The following is a 22768-nucleotide window of genomic DNA, read 5'->3' as shown; positions in this document are numbered from 1 at the left end:
GAGGTAGATTTATTGGGGAGTCTTTTTGTTTCTGTATTGGAGAGAGATGATGTTGCTCTCAGTTGCCAGGAAACCAGAACGTCAATATACTAAATCCCTCGTTTCAGAATGGATATAGATAGGAAACCGGTATAGGGTGACGTCACTTTGTTAGAGGGAGTTAGATGAGAGAAGTTTGTTCCTGTGGTCTAATTGAAAATGTGTGGATGATAATGGTTTCAGTAGGTAGAAGTTTGTAAATTAGGGTAGGGTAGGATTCGAGATCCTCCATCGACAGGGTAAGCTTAGAGATCCTCCATCGGCAGGGTAGGATTCGAGATCCTCCATCGACAGGGTAACCTTAGAGATCCTCCATCAGCAGGGTAAGCTTAGAGATCCTCCATCGGCAGGGTAGGATTCGAGATCCTCCATCGACAGGGTAACCTTAGAGATCCTCCATCGGCAGGGTAGGATTAGAGATCCTCCATCGGCAGGGTAGGATTAGAGATCCTCCATTGGCAGGGTAACCTTAGAGATCCTCCATCGGCAGGGTAAGAGTAGAGATCCTCCATCGGCAGGATAAGAGTAGAGATCCTCCATCGGCAGGGTAGGATTAGAGATCCTCCATCGGCAGGGTAAGCTTAGAGATTATATGTATATATATATATATATAATTTTCTGTCATGTTCTGTGATTCCCCTTTATCTTCTTGCTCTTGCTCCTATCCAAAGTGAGAAATCGGCAATGTCATCAAGAGTCAGAGCTCAGGCAGCCATCTGCATTGAAAAAATGTTTTCACAGAACCGTCTACATGTATTTCTACATTTCATATATTTCTATTCTACATTTCATATGAAATTACAATGGAGGCCACATCTACCATTAAAAGAGTATCGGCAGATGGTATTTTAAAGGTCAGGTGATTCATTAATTCTCAACACATTGTGGGCACCTGGATGTGTCCTTGTTTATTATTTTTAAACTCACTCCCATCTCTGTACATGCTGTGATCCAGCCAGTGTGTGGGGGTCACATCATATTCTATTACGAAAGAGTCACCTCGTCGCCTCCTACAGGTAGTAATGTGTAAGTGCCGTGAGAGGTATGTGAATAATTAACGACGCCGTTCCTTGCAGCTGCGGACAGCGTGAGCGGAAGCAGGCGGCAGAAACGTTCCAGGGAAGACATGAGCCAAAGCGACAACGGCGAGCCAGCAGAGGCAGAGGCTGTGTCGGTGAAGGAGCGCATGGCTCTGTACCAGGCTGCAGTCTCCAAGAGGGATGCCAGCGGTGCCTCCAGTGTGGTGAGAGACGAGATCTGGAGGCACGGCGTGATGTGGCACGGCGTGATGTGGCGTGATGTGGCACGGCGTGATGTGGCGCGGCGTGATGTGGCACGGTGTGATGTGCCGTGATGTGGCACGGTGTGATGTGCCGTGATGTGGCACGGCGTGATGTGGCGTGATGTGGCGTGATGTGGCACGGCGTGATGTGGCTTGGTGTGCATGATGTCGTCGCATGTGACGGCCTTTGCGTTTGTCAGCCAGCTGAATGAAAAAGCACATGCACACACAGATACTCTGATAAATAATAAATTTGTGCATGACGCAACCTTAAATGTGGCCCCTGGACAGTCTAAATGTGAAGGTAAAAAAAAAAGAATATAAAGATTGCATACTAAATGTATAAGGAATAAACATTCATGTACACACACACACACACACACACACACACACAGACACATATATAGGAGTTCAGTATTTCCAAAGTAAAATGAATTAGCTGGACTTGATTCTTTTTAATTGCTATGAAACTTTAAGTAATTATAAATAAATCATAAATAATTGAAAATGAAACTGGTGAGGAGAATGCAGGCTTTTAGAATGGTTTATGTAAATGAATGAGTCAAATACAGTTAAATTTATTATGTTTATTACTAGTTTCATCCATCCATCAATCCATCCATCCTTTTTCCATACCTGCTTGCCCTGAGCAGGAACGTGGGGGTCCGGGGCCTATCCCAGAAGCTACAGGCACGGGCAGGAAAAAATCCAGGCGTCAGCCTTAGTAGTTTATGCATGTATGTGTGTGTGTGTGTGTGTGTGTGTGTGTGTGTGTGCAAGAATACAGTCTATGGATCATAGAAAAGTCTGGAATGGTATGTTTTTGGTCTGCAGACCATTTTGCAAAAATATATTGTTATTTCTATTTTTTGCACATAATGATTTTTTTGTTTATTGTTTTATTTTTCGAGCAGACACCTGTGGCCAGGAGAACATGTCAAAGCACATAAAATTAAGCCCAATTATATGTCATGTAGAGGGACATGTTCAAGTCTGGGCTCTTTTTGCTTAATGGGCCGCTGCTGGGTTGTCAGGGAAACAGAGTGCTGCCAAATGGGCCGTTCTCAATTACTCTTCATTTCGCAAGAATGGGGGTGAAGTGAATCCAACAGTCAAAGTACGAGGGGTCAGCATAACTTAGTGAAGCCTTCTTGCGCCCCCTACAGGGCAGTCCTGGAAAACCCTCACTCATACCAATACCCAGAAGCGGAATTACACTGAAAGGCTGTAATGCACTTGGATTAGGTAGTAAAGACCAACATAAATCAAATGATAAGCCAGAGGACTGTTTCTCACAAGTAGCACCAGGGCAAGGTTGAATTATTAAGGTACTAGATGAACAGATGGATGGACGGATGGATGGATGGATGAGCGAGCCATATATAGCAGTGGCACAGTTAAAGTTGCCTGTGAGGTTTGCAGGTTATGTAGAGCGATGGTGTTCACAGTGTGTCTCCTGGCTCATTAGGTCCTGGGGGAGTCCGAACCATGCTCCTTACCTGGGGGGCTCGCCAGCGTCAAGAAGCAATTTGAGAGCCAGGAAATCGCCTCATCTCAGAGCGGCACCACCCAGGCGCAGCTCCAGCAGCGACCTGCGCAGGTAATTAACGGGCAGAAGGGCATCCTGGGCCACGCCGGGGTGAGAGGGGGCAGCGGGGGAAATAAGACACCAGCAGTGTGGTCCTTTTAGCCCCGCCCAGTCCCCCAACCTGGCAGCCGCACAGACAGCCTCCCCGCAGGGATTTCATGCCCCTCACTCTCACTAACATATCGAATTTAAGCAGAAGAGTGCAAGATCTGCAATGACCCGAGTGAGGAGGAGGGGGCAATCAGACCAGTGCCAGTCGACGCCCATGTGGTGCTCTAGACAAACTTCACACCCCCATAAAAATTTCAGTGCCTAATTTTACATCATCTTGGACGCGCACATGTAAACCTAGCTGCAGTGAAAGTAGACAGCACAAAACCTTTACGTGGAGATGGTGGAACCGGCGGGTGGCTTAAGTCAGACCCCCTTCAGAAGATGCCACGCCGGGCTACTGCCCATGTCACCATCACCAGGATCTGCCCCAGATTCGGAATGAAACACTGACATTTCTGCTGTGCCAAAATGTCCCATTTTCACGGGGCTACAGCTTAACCTCTTCATACTATTTTTCCTTCCGTTTATGCTGTACGATCCAGAACAATAAAAGATCCGTGGGTCATGCTGGCTGGAGGCACCGCATCCGTATGCCTGCCTCCCGTTCTAATAAAAAGATCCGTTAGAGAAAACCAGACACACAGGGGGGGCGTCAACCATTAAATACCATCAATGTGACTATCTGCTGGTTCCCCCGCTGTGCAGTAACACGGGTTCTAGGTAAACTGTCTCAAAGCTATGCACAAGTGTTGCATTACTGTCATTCCGGCAAGATTATCTGTGATTTTATCATCCCTCCTGAAGCCATATTTTTTCTTATTAATCTGCTTCTGCGTGAACATTAATTGGTCCCTCTGGAGCTGCGAGCAGCGGTGACTGTGAGGAGCGAGATGCTTCCCCACCGTGAGCATATGTGCGTGTCCTTGCGTGTCCATGAGCATCCGTGTGCGTCACCGACTGTCTCCCCCCCCCTCACTGTCACACCACCACCACGGTGACATTCTGGAAAAGTTCCAGGGCAGCTGGTCCTTCCTCTCCACAGGTCTCGTTTGCACAATAGCGAGAGGTAAAGCTGTATGCGGAAGATTAGGCCGGACAGGCGGGGGAGCGAGGGCGCACCCTGCAGGCAGAACAGCTGCATCACGGCTAATCACGGCTGACGGGTCAGGCCATTTGCACGGGTCCCGGTCTGCAGCTGGGTGCCTGCATGTCCACCGTTTGCACACAGAATAAACCCTTAAGCTATGTGAGCCCTTCTGCCTGCAGGTCAATAGTCTTATCTGAATCTCTGGATAGGCAATGCAGTGAAAGCTGCAAATTTGGTATGAATTTTGCATATTAAAAATTCACATACATTTTCATCAGATATTATCTATCTATCTATCTATCTATCTATCTATCTATCTATCTATCTATCTATCTATCTATCTATCTATCTGTCTGTCTGTCTGTCTGTCTGTCTTAGTATTGAATTATTATGAGGTCATTTTTTTTAACCTATGGCAATTAACCACTTTTCATGGCAACTGAAGACTATTCCTGGTAATAGATCTTGCCACCCGTTCGAATTCGCTTCCCTTGGGAGGACATCCTTAGGAGGAATTCAGAAATGAATTTTGGCCCAAGTCATAATCCGGTACGAGTCCTGAAATCTGAAATACTTCAGAATGCTTTATAATTTCCTGTTTGGCATCACATTTAATTTGCTACAAAATCCATAGCTGTAACTGTACAAATACAATAAATTACACTAGTTCATAACTAATCTTCTGGAGCTTTTCATTTTTGTCAACCATAAATATGAATGAAGGCCTGAATAAAATGCTGCCTGATTTTTTTTCTGCTCGTGTTACTGTTGCTGCAGGCATCAGGGCAAATTGAATCACCTTGCAAAGCAGATTATGAGTGAATTACACAAAACACCATTTTATTTGAGAAGACAGAAAGGTTCAGAGTCAAAAGGGGTGATATGCTGCTGGGTAGTTTGCTGTTACAATTTTGGTAATGAGAGACGAAGAAGTTCTATTGAAACCCAAATTGGTGTAAAATTATAAAGACTTAAACCTCTGGTTCAGTCCTGGAAACTAACTGCCATAATTCATCGTTTTTGCCAGTAACAGACCAGTACAATGGAAGCTTCATTTATAGTAGTACTTTTTATGTAAAAAGTATAGGTCGTCATGTCAGAAGAGCTGAAAGCAATTCTTAGTGTAAAGTTCAGCAAATACTTGCCATTGTGTTTTGCTACATATGTATGTAATCAGTGGTTGAAGTTGGCCGATACTCACTGGTATGCAGTACCAGCACTTCTTTGTTTTTCTCTTCGGAGTACTGACACTTCTCAGCATCTGCTGCTACTGAAAAAGAAGGGGAGTACCGGCACCTGGTACTGTGTACAAGGGGAATATGGGAACCTAGTACTGAGCAACAGGGGGAGTACCGCCACCTGGTCCTGAATAGCGAGGGGAGTACTGGCCCCTCGTACTGAATGACAAGGGGAGTACCGGCACCTGGTACTGTGTAACAAGGGGAGTATGGGAACCTAGTACTGACCAACAGGGGGAGTACCGCCACTTGGTCCTGAGTAGGGAGGGGAGTACTGGCCCCTTGTACTGAGTAACAAGGGGAGTACTGGCACCTGGTACTGAGTAATAAGGGGAGTAAAGGCACCTTGTACTATGTAACAAGGGGAGTACTGGCACCTGGTACTGAGTAATAAGGGGAGCAAAGGCACCTTGTACTATGTAACAAGGGGAGTACCGCGACCTGGTGCTGAGTAACAAGGGGAGTACCGGCACCTGGTACTGAGTAACAAGGGGAGCAAAGGCACCTTGTATTATGTAACAAGGGGAGTACCGCGACCTGGTGCTGAGTAACAAGGGGAGTACCGGCACCTGGTACTGAGTAATAAGGGGAGCAAAGGCACCTTGTACTATGTAACAAGGGGAGCAAAGGCACCTTGTACTATGTAACAAGGGGAGTACCGCGACCTGGTGCTGAGTAACAAGGGGAGTACCGGCACTTGGTGCTGAGTAACAAGGGGAGTACCGGCACCTGGTGCTGAGTAACAAGGGGAGTACCGGCACTTGGTACTGAGTAATAAGGGGAACAAAGGCACCTTGTACTATGTAACAAGGGGAGTACCGCGACCTGGTGCTGAGTAACAAGGGGAGTACCGGCACTTGGTGCTGAGTAACAAGGAAAGTATCAGCCCCTGTTTTTCCTCACTTCAAGCACTGAATGTAATCATATTATGCATAGGTAGTGATTTTTTTTCATTTCTTTTTTTTTGCAGGTCTCACATGATCAAAATTTTCACCAGAGCAACATAGCTGCCCATTATGAAAACCATGATGATGAAACAGGTACAGTACAATACTGCCACATGTCATGCATCTTCCCTACAAACAGACACAAACTATTTAATCTACTTCATTGAAACATCGACTGTTAGCATACAATTACAAAGATGGGCCACCAAGATAAGCTTTTGGTTTTAAGTGTGCTTCAGAGCAGAGAGCACAAGTGCTGATAAGCGGTCTGGCCTTTTTTTCAGTGAGGGCATCAGAAGGAGAGGATCTACCAAAACTTTCCACCAGGGCTTTGAAGCAGCAGTATGAAAAAACCATTGAACAGGCATCACCAAGCAAACCAATTAAGGTAAACATGCTACGTGTTACGTAAGGTAAACATGCTACGCGTTACGTAAGGTAAACATGCTACGCGTTACGTAAGGTAAACATGCTACGTGTTACATAAGGTAAACATGCTACGTGTTAAACTCAGGTCATATGGTATCAGTCAGCATCTTGTAAAATAATAGCTTTTTGTTTTTGGTGTAGATATTCATAAAGTTTATTGCAAAATCACAAGAAAAAAACATGATATCTAAGCAAAACAAGTCCTAAATAAAATTTTTCAGCAAATAGCTGGGCACACTCCAAACTCCAGTTGTGTTTTCTTGGCTTATATTGTGGGACAATTAATAAGATTTTTCTGTCCTCTGGCTGAATAGACAATGATGGATCAATGATGGACCAATTTTCCGGGCAATTATATTGGATGTTACGAATTAATTTAGAGAATCACAATACGCTATAAAACATATATTTCTGCATTCATTTTCCTCTTTCTCCCTCTTTTGTTAGTACCAGACGTTCTGAGTCAGATCAGTCCTATTCAGTATTTATAGCTACTGAAAAATCATACACATGAATGTAAACACATATGGTTTGTACTATAAAAAATATGTTTAATATTAATGAATGCTGATTGGTACAATAATTTTTTTCTCCAAAAGACTGATGTTGATTTCAGCCAGTTTCAGTGGGGCCAAGATGTAAATCTATCATCTGAAACTTCAACAGAGCGAATGTATGAAACATCATCCATAATTAGGGAAGTGGAGGGGAGAACCTCGGCCTATGGGAGCATGGAGAACTTCCCTCCTCCACCTTCAGATCTACTGCAGGTTCCTGAACGTCCCTACTCACCTGAGCCAGTAGAACTGAACTTTAAACCCATAGTCACAAAGGAACAATATTCTAAGCAGAGAAATCTGTATGAGTTCAAGCGCTTGTACAAGCACATTAATCCAGAGGTCCGTAAGAGTCTCGAGAGTGACTTTTTCAATGAGTTGGAGAGTCATGGTGGAACCGCAGATGATTACCAGCAGGCCAGATTTATGTTTGAGAATTCTGGAAGCAGTCCAAGCAAGTGTTTAAGCCCAGAAAGAGAGTACATGGAGTGGGATGAGATCCTCAAAGGAGAAGTACAGTCCATGCGCTGGATATTTGAAAACAAACCCCTGGACTCAATAAGAGAATACTCCCCTGATAATGACAACATAAAGAACATTGCCCAAAAGGAGATCATTGCAGGGAATGATGTCAAGTACACGGCATGGATGTTTGAGACCCAACCAATGGATGCACTGGGCACAAGCTCCCCAGATTCAGCTGAATACCGGGGCAAAATAACTGACTGGGCAAGAGGAGATGTCCGCACTGCTACCTGGCTCTTTGAAACACAGCCATTAGACACACTTAATACAATCTATCAGGAGGAGGAGCCAATCACAACTATCAGCACAAATGATGTGATTGGAGGGGACGTGCAATATGGCAGGTATTTGTTTGAAAATGAACACCTTGACTCTCTGGGTCATACAGAGACCATTGATGAAAGTCATTTCCTGCAACTAAAATCAGAACTTGAGGAGATTAAGGGAGGAGTCAAGAAAACAACCAGCATGTTTGAAACCCAGCCTATGTGTGTCATCAGGGGGGAAGCTGGTGAGATGCTAGAAATTACAACCGTTCGCAGAGAGGAAACTGAGAGAGGAGATGTCAAGACATCCCGTTGGCTCTTTGAAACCCAGCCTTTAGACATGATCAACCAGGACCCTGCTCAGGTGAAACTTGTTTGCGGAGTGTCTATGGAGAATAACTATCAGGGTGGGTTGAACAAGGGCAGATGGCTTTTTGAGATGAAAACTTTAGACTCCGTTCAATTTGAGGATGGGGAGAACTCTAGGCTCCAAACAGAGGAAATAATTGGATCTGATGTCCGCAAGCATTGCAGGATGTTTGAGATGCAGCCTTTGGATGCTTTGAAAGATCATTCCAATGATAAACCCTGGTATACAGATGAAATTATAGGAGGTGATGTCCAATCAACCAGACAGTTTTTTGAAGGTGCTCCAGGGGAGCATTTCAAGGACATGTCTGAGGTAGGCAAACTTCAAAAAGCTGTAGCATTACAAGAGGAGAGAGGCGATGTTAGTCATCAGAAATGGCTCTTTGAGAGCCAACCACTTGAGAACATCAGAGAGGAGAAAAGGGAGATAATGCGTACTGTGAAACTTGAAGAAAATGACAAGGGAGATGTCTCAAACTGCAAGGAAATATTTGAAACTACCAATTTAGGCAGACATGACCAAATTCAAAAAATGGAAGTAGAGGGTATAACCAGTGGCTATGTGAAGGCAAACAAAGTCTATTTTGAATCTACACCCATTTATGCCATGCAGGATAATTCAGGCGGTTACCATGAGGTGAAAGCAGTACGACGGGAGGAGATAGTGCAAGGGAATGTCCAAAGTTTCAAGTGGATGTTTGAAACATGTCCTATTGATCAGTTTTATGAGAGTATGAACAAGTTCCAGCTTATAAAAGGAATATCCAAAGAGGAGATTGAATCAGGCAATGTTAAAACGACTAAGTGGCTTTTTGAGACGCAGCCACTGGACTCTATCAAATATTTCAGCATCGCCAAGGATGAGGAAGTTGAGGACAATAACTCTGAAAATGACATAGTGAAAGGGGATGTGAATAAATGCAGATGGCTGTTTGAAACTCAACCCATGGATGTTCTTTATGAGAAAATGGAGGGGAAAGGTGAAAGAGAAACGGAAAACGTCCAAAAAGGGGATGTGAAAACGTGTACTTGGCTTTTTGAAACACAAGACCTTGACACAATCGGAGACAGTTCCCAATCGGACATAAAGACGTACACCATCAAACTGGATGATGTCAAAGGGAATGATGTCCAGATGACACGTTTTCTTTTTGAGACTGAGAACCTGGAAAATATCACAGGAGAAGAGGTTGCTGCTTTTAAGAAGGTCACAGATATTGATATTCAGTCTGGTGATGTATCTAAGATGAAGTATATATTTGAAAACCAGTCCTCTGATATAATGACCTCAAGCTCAAAGGAGACTATGCAAAAGCTAAAATATATTACGCCGGAAGATCTTCAGAAAGGAAATGTGATTAACTGCACATGGCTGTTTGAAAATCAGCCTATAGACAACATCCATGGAAATTCTGAAGAAGCTAAGGACACTCACACTGTAAATGATGTACTAGGAGGCGATGTCAATAGAAGTCGTTTTATTTTTGAGACGTTGTCTTTGGATAAAATCCAGGAGGATTCCTCCAAATCAGAAACCACAGATATTCAATCTATCCACACAGAGATTGAGAAGGGTTATGTGAAAAATCACACCATAATGTTCGAAACTCAGCCATTATATGCCATCAGAGATCAAGAGGGCAATTACCATGAGGTCACTACTGTCACCAAGGAGGATGTGACAAAAGGTGATGTATTGGGAACAAGATGGCTGTTTGAAACTAAACCTCTTGATTCCATAAAGGACACAAATGAGGTTTATGTTATCAAAGCTGTCACGGAGGAGAATGTTCAGAAAGGAGATGTCACCTCAGCCAGGTGGAGGTTCGAGACACAGCCTCTTGATGAGATTTCTGAAGACGCAAAAGTTTTTGTTAGGACTGTGGATGATATTCAAGGGGGAGATGTTAGGAGTAGCAAGCAGCGCTTCGAGAACAGTGACACGTCTCAGAATTTTGCGAGGATGGTCAGCACGAGTGAAATACAAAAGGGGGATGTCAAAAGTGCTGCGTGGATGTTTGAGACAAATACAATTGATGAAATCCATGATAAAGAATGCAGAGAAATGGAAAGAGTAGGAAAAGATGAGATGTTAAAGGGGGATGTCAAGCAGTCGGTATGGCTTTTTGAAAAACAGCCTCTTGACACGCTTAAAGACGTCGACACAACCAACGCTGGCATGAACCTGGAGGAGATTCCACAAGGGGATGTGAAAACGACAATGTGGCTATTTGAAACAACACCTTTCCACAAGTTTAATGAAAACAGGGCGGAGAAAGTTGAAATAGTGGGCAAAAGCGTCAGAGAGACCCTTGAAAAGCTGAACTGTCAGAAAGCAGCCAGCTCACACGGAATAATAATAGAGGCGGATGAAGTTGGCGACGTCAGAATGGCAAAGTTCAAGCTCATGAATCGGGACGTTCCAGAAATCCAAAAGGAAAAAGTCATCGGTGTGGACCTGAAAAATATAGTAATGAATTTGCTGAAGCATGAGGAAGTATCTAAAAGCGCAGTTACAATAAATGAGGAAGAAAGGGGTGATATCGATACAACAGTGAAACGGCTGTTCAACCAGGAGACACGCCTCAACGTAAGTAAAGAGGAAATCATCAGAGGAGATATCCAGGAGGCCATTAACAGCCTACTGACGAAGGAAGGATCTGAAAGACAGGGTATACTTATTCAGGAGGATGAGAAAGGAGATATAAAGATGACTATGTATTCTCTTCTCAATAATAATAGAAGTACTACTGTTGATAAAGAGCACATCGTTGAAGGTAATGTTAGAGGGACTCTACATAGGCTCCTTTCTAACCCTGATAATCCAGAGCAACTTGTGCGAATAAAAGTAGGTGAAACAGAAAGGGGAAATGTTAGTTTTTACTCTACCTGTATAGAGTCTGGTGCATTAGACTACCTCAAACAGCTCCAGGCTGAACCAGATGAGGTTCCCAATGGTAAGGAAGAGAAAGAACAAATTGTAGGTGGCGATGTAGAAGAGATAAAGCTTGTCCTGAGAAGGAGTCAGCTGCAAATTGAACGCACCATAGCTGAGGATGACATCGTCCCGGGTGACGTCCACAACACTGCTCAGGTTTTCATGACTCAGCCGGACACGTCGAGCGCCACTGTGCAGAAGAAGGAGATCGAGAAGGGGGACGTGAGATCAGCCTTGGACTCTCTAAAACAGGCCATGGAGCAGACGGTTGTGATTGAGAAGGAGGAATTGGTGAAAGGTGACATCAACACCACACTGAGGTCACTCAAAGAGTTCCAGAATCAACAGAAGGTAGTTGAACGGCCAGAGATTGTCCCAGGTGACATCAAGGGAGCACTTCGATCTCTCGAAGAGTCAATGTCCACAAATGTTGATAGTGTCATTGAAGACTTAGTACCTGGTGATATCAAAGGTGCCATTAAGTCATTGGAGATGGCTAAGCATGCCGTGAAAGAGATTGAGAAAGAGGAGATTCTTAAAGGGGATATTCAATCTGCAAAGCATAGCTTACGAGAGGCTTCTAATGAGAGGATGGTCTGCCAGCAGCAAGCGAGTGAACAGGGCAATGTTAAAGACACCATACAGCTCTTACTGGAAACTGCAACTAAACAGCATAAACCCATCAAAGACAGATACATGAAAGTGTCTGTAAAGTCTCTATATGACATACAGGAGCAAACTAAAATGGAACGAGAGGATATGATCAAAGGAGATGCTAAAAGTGCAGTAAAAAGCATACTGAAGACAGAGCAGCATACCATTGTAAAACCAGTTCACGCTGTTAAGAATTTATCCCTAAGTGTGGAATCCCATAAAAACACGAAAAAGCTCATTAAACCAGTGAAGAGCAGTTTTTCAACTCAGATGGACCATTCCCATACAACAAAAAGCACAGTGGCGTTAGGAATCAACAGAGGTTCATCACAAATGAAGATGACTGCAAAACAGACACAGGAGATTGGGACTGTCAAACAAACATCAGAACAAACAGCAGTCACCCAGAACCTTGAGGTTAAATCTCTTAGGACAGATCTTCATAAGAACAGCAGAAAAACAGAAAATAAGGCCAAACCAAAATTATGCCTCCAACTGTCAGCCTCTGCTCCATTATCTGACCCGGAGTTTCCACCTCCACCTCCAGAATGTGACAGTCAGGTATCTGCCGCTCCTTGTCTGCCTCTCATGAGGCAAGACAGTGATCTTCCTCCACCCCCACCCCCACCTCCACCTATGGAGCCATTGAAGTTTGAAGCTGACCACTTCCCACCTCCTCCATCTCCTCCTCCAGCAGCAATGACAAGATATGACTATTTGCCACCCCCACCTTCACAGGGAGAACTCGCATTTATGCCTGTTTGTGATTTCCCTGCAAAGACCAGAAAAATCACGGAGGAACCAATGAAAGCATCCTCTATGTTCAAAAGTGCCAGGCCTGACCTGCCAAAGTCTGCCGGAATCTCGTTGCAAAACTCAATGCAGGAATTACCTTGTCTACCACAGAAGACGTTCATTCCACCAGTAAAACTACCCACACCTGATCCCGAGCCCCAATCCACAAAACAAAAACCTTATATGAGAAAATTTAAAACTCCACTGATGATTGCTGAGGAAAAGTACAGAAAACAGAAAGAAGAAACTGAGAAGAAGACAGGAGTCTCTTCCTTCATTTTGTCTTCCGGTATTAATGAGAATTCCAGTGGTGCATTTGAAGGGGTCATCGCTGATAACAAAAATTCAAAGCAATTGGGGGAGATAATGAAATCAGAGGGCTTTCTGCGGAATGGGGAAGAGACTGTGACCAAAGGCACATTGGACACTGCATCACCTGATCCATCTGTTCAGTCAACACAGCCAAAGATCCCTTTAGCAAAGAATCCAAATTCTGCAGTTAAACAAAATCCTTTCGAATCTTTGAAATGTGACAGTTATTCTAAAAACAAATGTGTCTCTGCTTCTGTTCTGTATCAAACTATACCCACGTGTCCTACAAGGCCTGAAACGTCTTCCCTAAAAGAACAGACTGCATCAGTTTCTTCTGTTAAATTCCACTCTACCCCTGAAGCACTGCAGCCTTCAAACAAGATGATGATGTCCACTGCTGTTGGGAAACTTGCTAGTGTGTTGAATACCAGCTCAGAAAGTGTTATTGTTAAAGAAAATGTTGTCCACAGCTTGAAAAGCATTACAAATGAAGGCAGGATTTCTATTAAGGCTGAAAATGATTGGCCTGCCTCACACGACCTGGGGCAGGTACTGCAGCAGCCTCAGAGAAATATGATTCCAAAAGTAACTCAGAATTTAAAGCCTAAAATTTCCTTGGTTTCCAATGTTGAAGAAATAGAAATTCAACAGCAAAATAAAGCTAAGAAAAGAGATCAGCAATCTGCAGTAAAGAGGAAAAGTCAGGCGACACAAGAAGAAACAATTCAAAGTAAAAAAGGTGATAGTTTACTAGCCTTTGATGTGCATGAAACTAGTACAGTGAAAACAAGCAGTGAACAGACAAACATAGAAAGTGAACAGTTTGCCAAAGGTTATCACCAAACTGCAGTCAAGGGGAAAAGTCAGGTGAAACATGAAGAAACAATTCAAAGTAAAAAAGGTGATAGTTTACTAGCACATGATGTGTGTGAAACTGGCATAGTGAAAATAAGCAGTGAACAGACAAACACGGAAAGTGAACAGAACACGGCCAAACAGAGAGAATCTGAAAGGATTTCTACTGGGAATGACAGCAGAGCAGAAATACAGAAGAAGAAAAAACATAAATCAAAGAAGGAAAAAACCACTGTGAGGGAGGAGAAGATGACGGATTGCTTGAAAACATTGTGTGAAACGAACGCAGTGAAAACAAGCAGTGAACAGACTAACACAGAAAGTGAAGAGGTTGTCAGTGGAGATCAACAAACTAAAGTGAGGAGGAAAAGTCAGGCAAAACAAGAAGAAACAAATGAGAGTAAGAAAGGTGATAGTTTACTAGCACGTGATGTGCATGAAACTGGCATAGTGAAAACAAGCAGTGAACAGACAAATACAGAAAGTAAACAGGTTGTCAGTGGAGATCAACAAACTGAAGTAAAGGGAGAAAGTCAGACGAAACAAGAAGAAACAAATCAGAGCACAAAAGATGACAGTTTACTAGCATGTGATGTGTGTGAAACGAACACAGTGAAAACAAGCAGTGAGCAGACAAACACAGAAAGTGAACAGGTTGTCAGTGGAGATCAACAAACTGCAGTGAAGGGGAAAAGTCAGGCAAAACAAGAAGAAACAAATCAGAGTATGAAAGATGATAGTTTACTAGCATGTGATGTGCATGAAACAGGTGTAGTGAAAACAAACAGTGAACAGACAAACACAGAAAGTGAACAGGTTGTCAGTGGAGATCAACAAACTGAAGTAAAGGGAGAAAGTCAGACGAAACAAGAAGAAACAAATCAGAGCACAAAAGATGACAGTGTACTTCAATGTGATGTGTGTGAAACGAACGCAGTGAAAATAAACAGTGAACAGACAAACACAGAATGTGAACGGGTTGTTAGTGGAGATCACCAAACCGCAGTAAAGGGAGAAAGTCAGACGAAACAAGAAGAAACAAATCAGAGTACGAAAGATGATAGTTTACTAGCACATGATGTGTGTGAAACTGGCATAGTGAAAATAAGCAGTGAACAGACAAACACAGAAAGTGAACAGAACACGGCCAAACAGAGAGAATCTGAAAGGATTTCTACTGGGAATGACAGCAGAGCAGAAATACAGAAGACGAAAAAACATAAATCAAAGAAGGAAAAAACCACTGTGAGGGAGGAGAAGATGACGGATTGCTTGAAAACAGTTCCAGACCAGGAAGAAATCAGAGTGGTGCAGACACACCATACTGTCCAACGGATGCACACTGAAGTCCAACAAGAAGTACTCATCACTGGAAATAACCTTCAGCCCGGTTTCCAACAGCAGGGGACAGTTCAGCTACAGAATAAGGTCAAGTCTCAAAAACAAAAAGAAAAGGCAAGTAAACAACAAGTGAAGGAACAAGCAGGGCAAGGATGTTGCAGTATTCAAGTAAAAACAGCCGGCATGTCATTACAAGAGGAGTCTATAATTTCAGCAGCTAGCAGGGGAGGCATAGAAATCCATGGAGAAATTCAGAAGATTTTGCTTGATATTGAAGATCTTCAGGAAGCATCAGCTAAAGTTGATCCCAAAATGGTCCAGGAGTTACTTGCTAAATTCCCTGAATGCATGCTTGGCTCTGAGAAAAAGAGACAGTTTAAGGAAATTGCAGTCGAGAATAATATGCAAAATGTAAAAGAGATCATCACCTATGTGAGAAATCTAGTTGAAGCGAAGCTTACACATTCAGAGGAAACTGTTGCTAAGATTGAGCAACATACCAGTAAATCCATAACTGACAAGACTATTTCTTCTGAAGCTACATCAAATGGATCTAAAATAAACACCAGGTCCTCAAACACTGAAGTTCAGAAGAACGTTACAAAAGAGAAAAAGACATCACATGACAACAGAAATACTGAAGAGAGTCAAGTAAAACCTGAGTGTAGGGGCAGACCTTCACCCTTGCATTCGCCATCACCTGCTAACATTAACACTGCATCCACTCAGATAACTGACACCACCCAGACACTCTCCTCTCCAGTAATCAACAAGTCCCCTATTCCCCCAAGCCCTTCAGTAGACAAATGTGAATCACCCATAACTCAAAAGAACAGGGCCACATCAACTCCGACCTTCGATAAGTTTGAAGACCAGTCCCAAATGAAGGACCCCACTGTCAATCTGACCGACGGAGCACCTCCATTAGAGGAGCAGAAGCCTGCACAAATACTTGAAAAGAACTCTGAAAGCGTGGAGTCTCCACCATCTCCCCATCACTATACTGAAGTGAAAGCCATTGCTGCAGAGCTCTCAGAAATGTCAGAATCATTGCTGAAGCTCGTGTCAGTGAATGAAAATCAAGGGCTCTTTGGAGAAGGTCCAAGGGTAGAGGTGAAAAGGAACTATTCACATGAGGATTCCATCCATGCCTCTTACGTGGAGGATCTCAAGCTAGATGGCATGGACATAGAGAAGGAGGAGGTCCCCTGGGTTGACCTGTCAGAGCTTGTCCACAGATTTGAAACTCCAGGAGAAAATGTTCACATTAGAAAAGAAGCTGTTGTTATAGTGGAAGGACTGGAAAGTAATACTGAAGACATAATTACTGAAGAGGACAAGAGGATCCTTGACGTGGAAGAAATGCCAGTTGTTAATATCACAGCTATTGAAGGTCTTTTTGAAATAACTGAGGAAACTTCATGTACAAATTACGAAAAAACAAGAGTGGATAAAGTGGACCTGAATGAAGCCATGAAAGACAGTGTCATGGAGACACAACCTTCATTTCTTATGGAGGACCGTGGGCTGGAGGATCAAGCTCAACCAGCTGATTTTACAGAGACTGTCAGGGAGCAGTTCTTAAGCGCTGATGATCTTGGCGACGACGGTTTCAAGAGCGAAACCGTCTCCCAGCATTCAGAGGGCTTGCCAGCCTGCTACCCCCTTCTCTCAAACGCTAATGTTGTGAAACGTAAGACAGCTGTGTTAGAACCCTCAGAAGGTTCCTCCCACGAGAACATCGTCTCTACATCGACAGAGAGTGAGGGCATCTTCGAAGGAGTTAGCTGTGGTGTCATACAGGAGATCACCTCACAGATTGTGTCACATCATTCACAGGAGGGAACAATTGTGACTGGTAATCTGTGCTGTGCAGCATGAAGGACATTGAAAACCAACATGGTGTGTGTGTGTGTGTGGGTGTTTTTTTTTTGCATTTTGTATACATGTCAGTTCAATCCTAACTAACATTTCCTATATGTCTGTCTTAAATTCCCATCCATTCACTTTCTGTAAGAACTTAGGCAGTGCAGGGTTATGATAAGCCTGAGGTTGATGCCAGAAAGCCTAAGGCACAAAGATATGAATCAGCATGGTTGGGATTCCTACTCATTGCAGGGTGTACACACACACACACAGGCTTGTAATTATACATTTGTGGGGACTCTTCATTCATTTCTATGGGAAAAACTCTAATCACAACATGACGACCTGAACTCCCACCCAGCCCTCACCTTAACCATAAGTAACCAAATATTAAGACTTTTTACGTTTTTTATTAAGGCATTTTTACTTTTTAGATAGCATTCAGAGATCTTTGCGGGGACCTGAAAAATACTCCCCACAACATCAAAAAAGCAGGCTTTTATTATATTGTGGGGGACATTCAGTCCCCACAATGTAATATAAACCTAATCCATACACACACACAGTCAACATATTCATATCTTTATGGGCACTCTTCATTCATTTATATGAGCAGAACCCTAACCCTAACTATGATAACCCCTACTCAGCCCTAACCTTAATCATATGTAACCAAACAAAATACAGAACTTTTGTAAAAAGGTAAAAAGTTACTGATTTTTATCACACTGTGGAAAAATCTGGTCATCACAATGTAATACTTACAACACCTAATTGTAAAGGCCAGAGTTCCCCCCCTACAGCTGCTATGCTGCTCATTGTCTGAATTGTCCCCTATATACATTTTCTTTTCTTACTTCCTTCTTTTCGACCCACCACAGTGATCTCTCGGCACAGGTTCTAAATATAACTGGCAATATGTTCAGCTTCCATGGGTGTTGTGCAATAAACTCACGGTGTTTTCTTATCAGTGACGGAAAAGGAAGACATATTTTTCTGCATTGAGACCATGCAGGATTTTCATTCATGTACACATTATAGTAAAACCAAGTTCTGTATGGTAGGATTATGTAAATATCGCCAGCTACGAGTTTCAGCGTGAGGCAGGAGCTGGCTGTTCAGCTCAATAAGAAACGCAGAGTGACATTTCATTTGCATCAGATGATACAGCAGGACATAATTCAGTGTAACACATTTTTTTCTCCAGAGAGATGTTGGGCAGCATAGCAATTTTTTCCAGAGTGAATCAAACACAGAACAGACAAAGAAACAAATTGCTAGTATTGGAAGAACTGAAACATTTTCCCTGAACCCTTTGAAAAAATGAGCTTCCTAAAACAATGTATTTATACTGTCAAGGTAAAAATAAAACATAAAATTAGCTTGCATACTAAAGAGTTCTTGATCCTGTGTGATCAAGTCACTGGAAACCAGCATGATCATATCGTGGCGGAATGATGTAGGTGCTTGAACCAAGGCAGGTCCAGACGACTGTGTCTTTACGCTGGATCAGGCCAACATGTGAATCCATTCTTCAGACGCTGATATAAGCCGAATGTCTGAGCCCTTTGCATGAACATTGAGTTTGGGCCAGATGGCACCGAACAGGAGGCAGAAGGGAGAGCAGAAATATTTTGTTGATAAATATGTAGGTTATACAGAATTTGCGCCAACCATCTGCAACAGGCCCAGAAAACTAAAGGTAATACATTTGAGAATAAATCAAAGCACTCTTTATGAAGAGAAAAATAGGTCTAGGTATTAAAAGTACATTAAAACCACTTCTAATTTTATTCACTTTGAAATAGACCGTGATGTGTCAAATTAATTTTTTTTTTATTAAATTACGTTCCACTCTAATGGCTCAACAATGCATCTTTGTGTCTCCCTGGAAATGAGAAAAGGGTGTGTTTGTAACTTACAGCATGCCACACTGCAGAATTACAGTCTGTGGAAATGTTTTCAAGAGATGCTGCTTTTTGGGTTTTTTTGCAGAATGATCATTTGTTAACTGTTTGTGGTTTGTGCAATACAACTGAAACTGTTTTTACTATGAATGTCCAAGACAATGGCTATCCATCCATCCATCCATCCATCCATACATACATCCATCCATACATCCATCCATACATCCATACATCCATCCATACATACATAAATCCATCCATACATACATACATACATCCATCCATCCATCCATACATACATACATCCATACATACATCCATCCATCCATACATCCATCCATCCATCCATCCATTCATCCATCCATCCATCCATACATTCATCCATCCATCCTTCTCCTGATACCACAACAGCAGAAAATATATAAAAAATAGTGTGAATACTTTATGTGTGTGCTTTGTATTTTTTGAAAACACCAAAACAGTGAATTAAATACTAGAATTTGCACAATACTAAAAAGAGTTCAAATACATTAGCATCCTACATCTATACTTACAAACTAACATTTCATTCACTGGGCATCTTTTTCCATAAGCCTTGCAATTTCATTGATTTTGTCTTGGTTTGGTTATTTCATCTTTTCCACTTTTCCTGGCCGCTGCTTGCATACATATAAATTTGAAAAGTGTTACCTATGTATTTAATCACTGAGTAATTATTTTCATTAACAGAGTGAATTAACTTATGCTGAAATGTTGCATTATGTTTATTATGATTATGATTAATATTAATGCATCTTGTGTTTGCTTCTGAAAATTCCTATGCCTTGTCTCATTTTTAGAAGATTCGAGTTCCGGAGTCAGAGCTGTGCTCTGTGTGTCGCAAGAGGGTTTACCCGATGGAGTCTCTGATCGCGGACAAGCAGAACTTCCATAAGACCTGCTTCCGCTGTGAGCACTGTGGCAGTAAGCTAAGGTAATCCTGGGCAGGCATGCGTGGTTAAAACTCCAGAAAGATACCGAATTGCATTTTGATGTGTGTTAATTATGTTCATACTATAGTAATTCTGTGGTCTTTTCCAGTCTGGGAAACTATGCCTCTCTCCATGGACATATGTTCTGTACACCACATTACAAACAACTTTTCAAGTCCAAAGGAAATTACGATGAAGGATTTGGACAGAAACCCCATAAGGAGTTATGGAACTCAAAAAAACAAAATAATTCAAATGAAAAAGCCACAATAAATACCTCCCCCGAGAAAGACGGGTCAAGGGACTTTATAGCACAGAGCAGTATAAGTATATCAGAGAAGGAGATGACAGACACAAAGGAAAAGGATGTGGATAAATCTTCTGAGGAGAGCAAAAAAGCGACCAACAAAATGTCCATTGTATGGCCTCCACAGACTGAATCCCCAAAGAAAGCATTCAACATTGAAGAAGACGTTAAGCTGGTGAAGCCAAGCTGGCCTCCAGAAGAGAGCTCTGTACAGACCTTCACTGACACGTCAACAGATAAAAGACGGTCCAAGATGTCATCCTTAAAGACCTCACAAGAAGTGAAAAAGCAAGCGGCTCATGGGAACAAAGACGGGCAAAATCCGGTGAAGCAGGAGACGATGCTGCCCACTGTGGAGGTCATACCTTCTTCTGTGGAGGCCACAGGCCGTGCAGATGTTGCTGAGAAGTTAGAAGCAAGCGAGATGGATGGAGTTGTAAATGGCGGCAATGAACCTGCAGGACTACAAGATGGTAAAGAAAGTGTAGATGGTGTTAGGGGACAGTCAGAAGAGAGAGAAATGAAAGAACATGGGGGTTATGCAGAAGGAGAAAATACTGTGCAGGTCACAGTAATTGATAATCATGTGCCACAAGAAGAGGAAATAAATGCAAATTCCAACAACAACAATAACAACAGCAACAACCTGCTATTTGATAAAGGAATACTCTGCCCAGAAGTTGATGACAATGGAATCTTTCCAAGGCCTCAGTTCTCTGCCACAAAATATCTCAGAAAAGATGCATGCGATCATTCAGAGGAATCCATAAATGACTTGAAATGCACCCAAAACTACGATGGTTTACAGATAGCTAGAAAACAAGATGCCTTTGTCCCATCCGGTGCCAAATGTGTGAATGCAGAAAAGGGTTGGTTTACCAAAGACATATTCACAGATGGGACTGAATTTGAAAATGCCTCCTCTGGGAAAATGCTCCACTTGAATGCTACATCTGTGCAGGGAGACATGTGTGTGGAATGTGACAGTTCCAGTCTGCCATCTGATTTCAAGGAAGACATGTTCAGTGATCCCTCTACTGAGAAGCCCATTGTTTCTTTGTTAGATGACCTTCTGCATTTTGGAATTATGCCAAGTGAAAATGCAGGCGGTACAACAGGAGCATGGAAAAAGGACGAAAAACCAGACTTCTTTGATGCAAATATTGGAAGCATTTTGGAAAAAGACTTGGAAATGGGGGAGAATGAAGAAGAGATGCTGTCTGTGGAAGAACAAATCAAACGAAATCGGTATTACGATGACAGTGATGATGACTGAACACTGAGTTATGTTTGATTAAGAGTTCTGTATGCAAATTTCTTAATATCACGTCACATAAATGATTTACTTATATCAGCATCTACTCATATGACACACACGTCCATGGAGAAACACTTAGATTAATTGAATGATCCATCATAATGTTCTCCAGTTCATTTGTATTGCTTTCTCATGACATGCTGTTTTCCAGATCTTAACTTCTGAATGTCTTTGCTATTAAACTTTTTGATTTTAAGCACCCAGTGTGCATTTTAAAAATGGCGTAGTGATTCAAATACTACCAAATTAATAAAACTGTGTTTGTTTTGGATGATTTCATTTTCTTCTGAGCAGCAAATACCTGAATATTTTTCTGGCTTTATTCATTTGACAGATTTGTCATTTTCTCCTCTGGAGCAAGTCTATAAATATTTTACTGTTAATTGATAAATACACAATAAAGCAATATCTTTTTTTTTGATATGTTTGCATGTGTCTTCTCTCATATGTTTACTTTTTATTACAAATCACTTTTAACAATACAGGGGAATACAGGTATGATTCAAATTATCGTGTATTATTTGTTTGTATGAAAAGATTATTGTGCCACCCAAAATTATCGCATACTTGTGAAGATTTATGAGAAAAGGCTATGAAAGGAAGTCTTTACTCTTCATTAGCTTGAGCTTCTGATCAAATTATGAGAAAATTCTCAGTTTTTACTGAGGAAAATTTATCCAAAGAAAAGACATCCTCACGTAAAACATATTTTTTTCTCAAAAATAATATGTCGTGATTACTGGTATTCCTGGATTTCGTTTTATTTTCGCAAACTCTGCCTTAGCCGTGATCAAAACACTGAGGTTTGTAATGTCACACATTTGAAACTATCTGAGCTCATTCCTTCATATAATGCTCTCCATGTCCTTCAGAGTCTTTGTAGATTCTTCTCTTCAGCATTTTCCAAAGGTCTTCAGCAGGGTTTAGCTCATTGGACTAGGACTAGGACTAGGATGGTCCATGAACCATTTTTGTGTGGATTTGGAGACAAACTTTTGACCACTGTGTTGCTGGAGGATCTTAACACAGCCCAACCCAGTCCTACCCTCCTGGTTAAGAGGCAGCCAAAGTCTGATACTTGCTTGGGTCTTTGATTACATCCGGAAAAGATTCCCAGGGTTGC

General features: G+C 42.3%; 1 protein-coding gene across 5 annotated transcripts in view; it reads left to right on the top strand.

The window, feature by feature from the left end:
- LOC125709620 (xin actin-binding repeat-containing protein 2-like) overlaps positions 1-22066 on the top strand; it is a 46207-nt gene extending 24141 nt beyond the window's left edge. For 3 of the 5 annotated variants that reach the window (XM_048978243.1, XM_048978245.1, XM_048978246.1), the window contains 7 exons: positions 1116-1282; positions 2790-2921; positions 6259-6328; positions 6520-6623; positions 7264-17134; positions 19889-20022; positions 20130-20268. In XM_048978243.1, coding sequence (XP_048834200.1) covers positions 1116-1282; positions 2790-2921; positions 6259-6328; positions 6520-6623; positions 7264-17134; positions 19889-19983 — 10439 coding nt within the window. In that variant the 3' untranslated portion in view covers positions 19984-20022; positions 20130-20268. Of the gene's footprint in view, positions 1-1115; positions 1283-2789; positions 2922-6258; positions 6329-6519; positions 6624-7263; positions 17179-19888; positions 20023-20129 lie in introns of those variants that run through there. The other 2 variants (XM_048978247.1, XM_048978244.1) reach the window with 2 other exon arrangements.
- The last annotated feature ends 702 nt before the right edge of the window (positions 22067-22768 follow it).

This window comes from Brienomyrus brachyistius, chromosome 16 (genome assembly GCF_023856365.1).
Source record: "Brienomyrus brachyistius isolate T26 chromosome 16, BBRACH_0.4, whole genome shotgun sequence".
Classification (NCBI taxonomy): Eukaryota; Metazoa; Chordata; class Actinopteri; order Osteoglossiformes; family Mormyridae; genus Brienomyrus; species Brienomyrus brachyistius.
The sequence above is the reverse complement of the archived record's forward strand: the minus strand, read 5'-3'. Positions and strand labels throughout refer to the sequence as shown.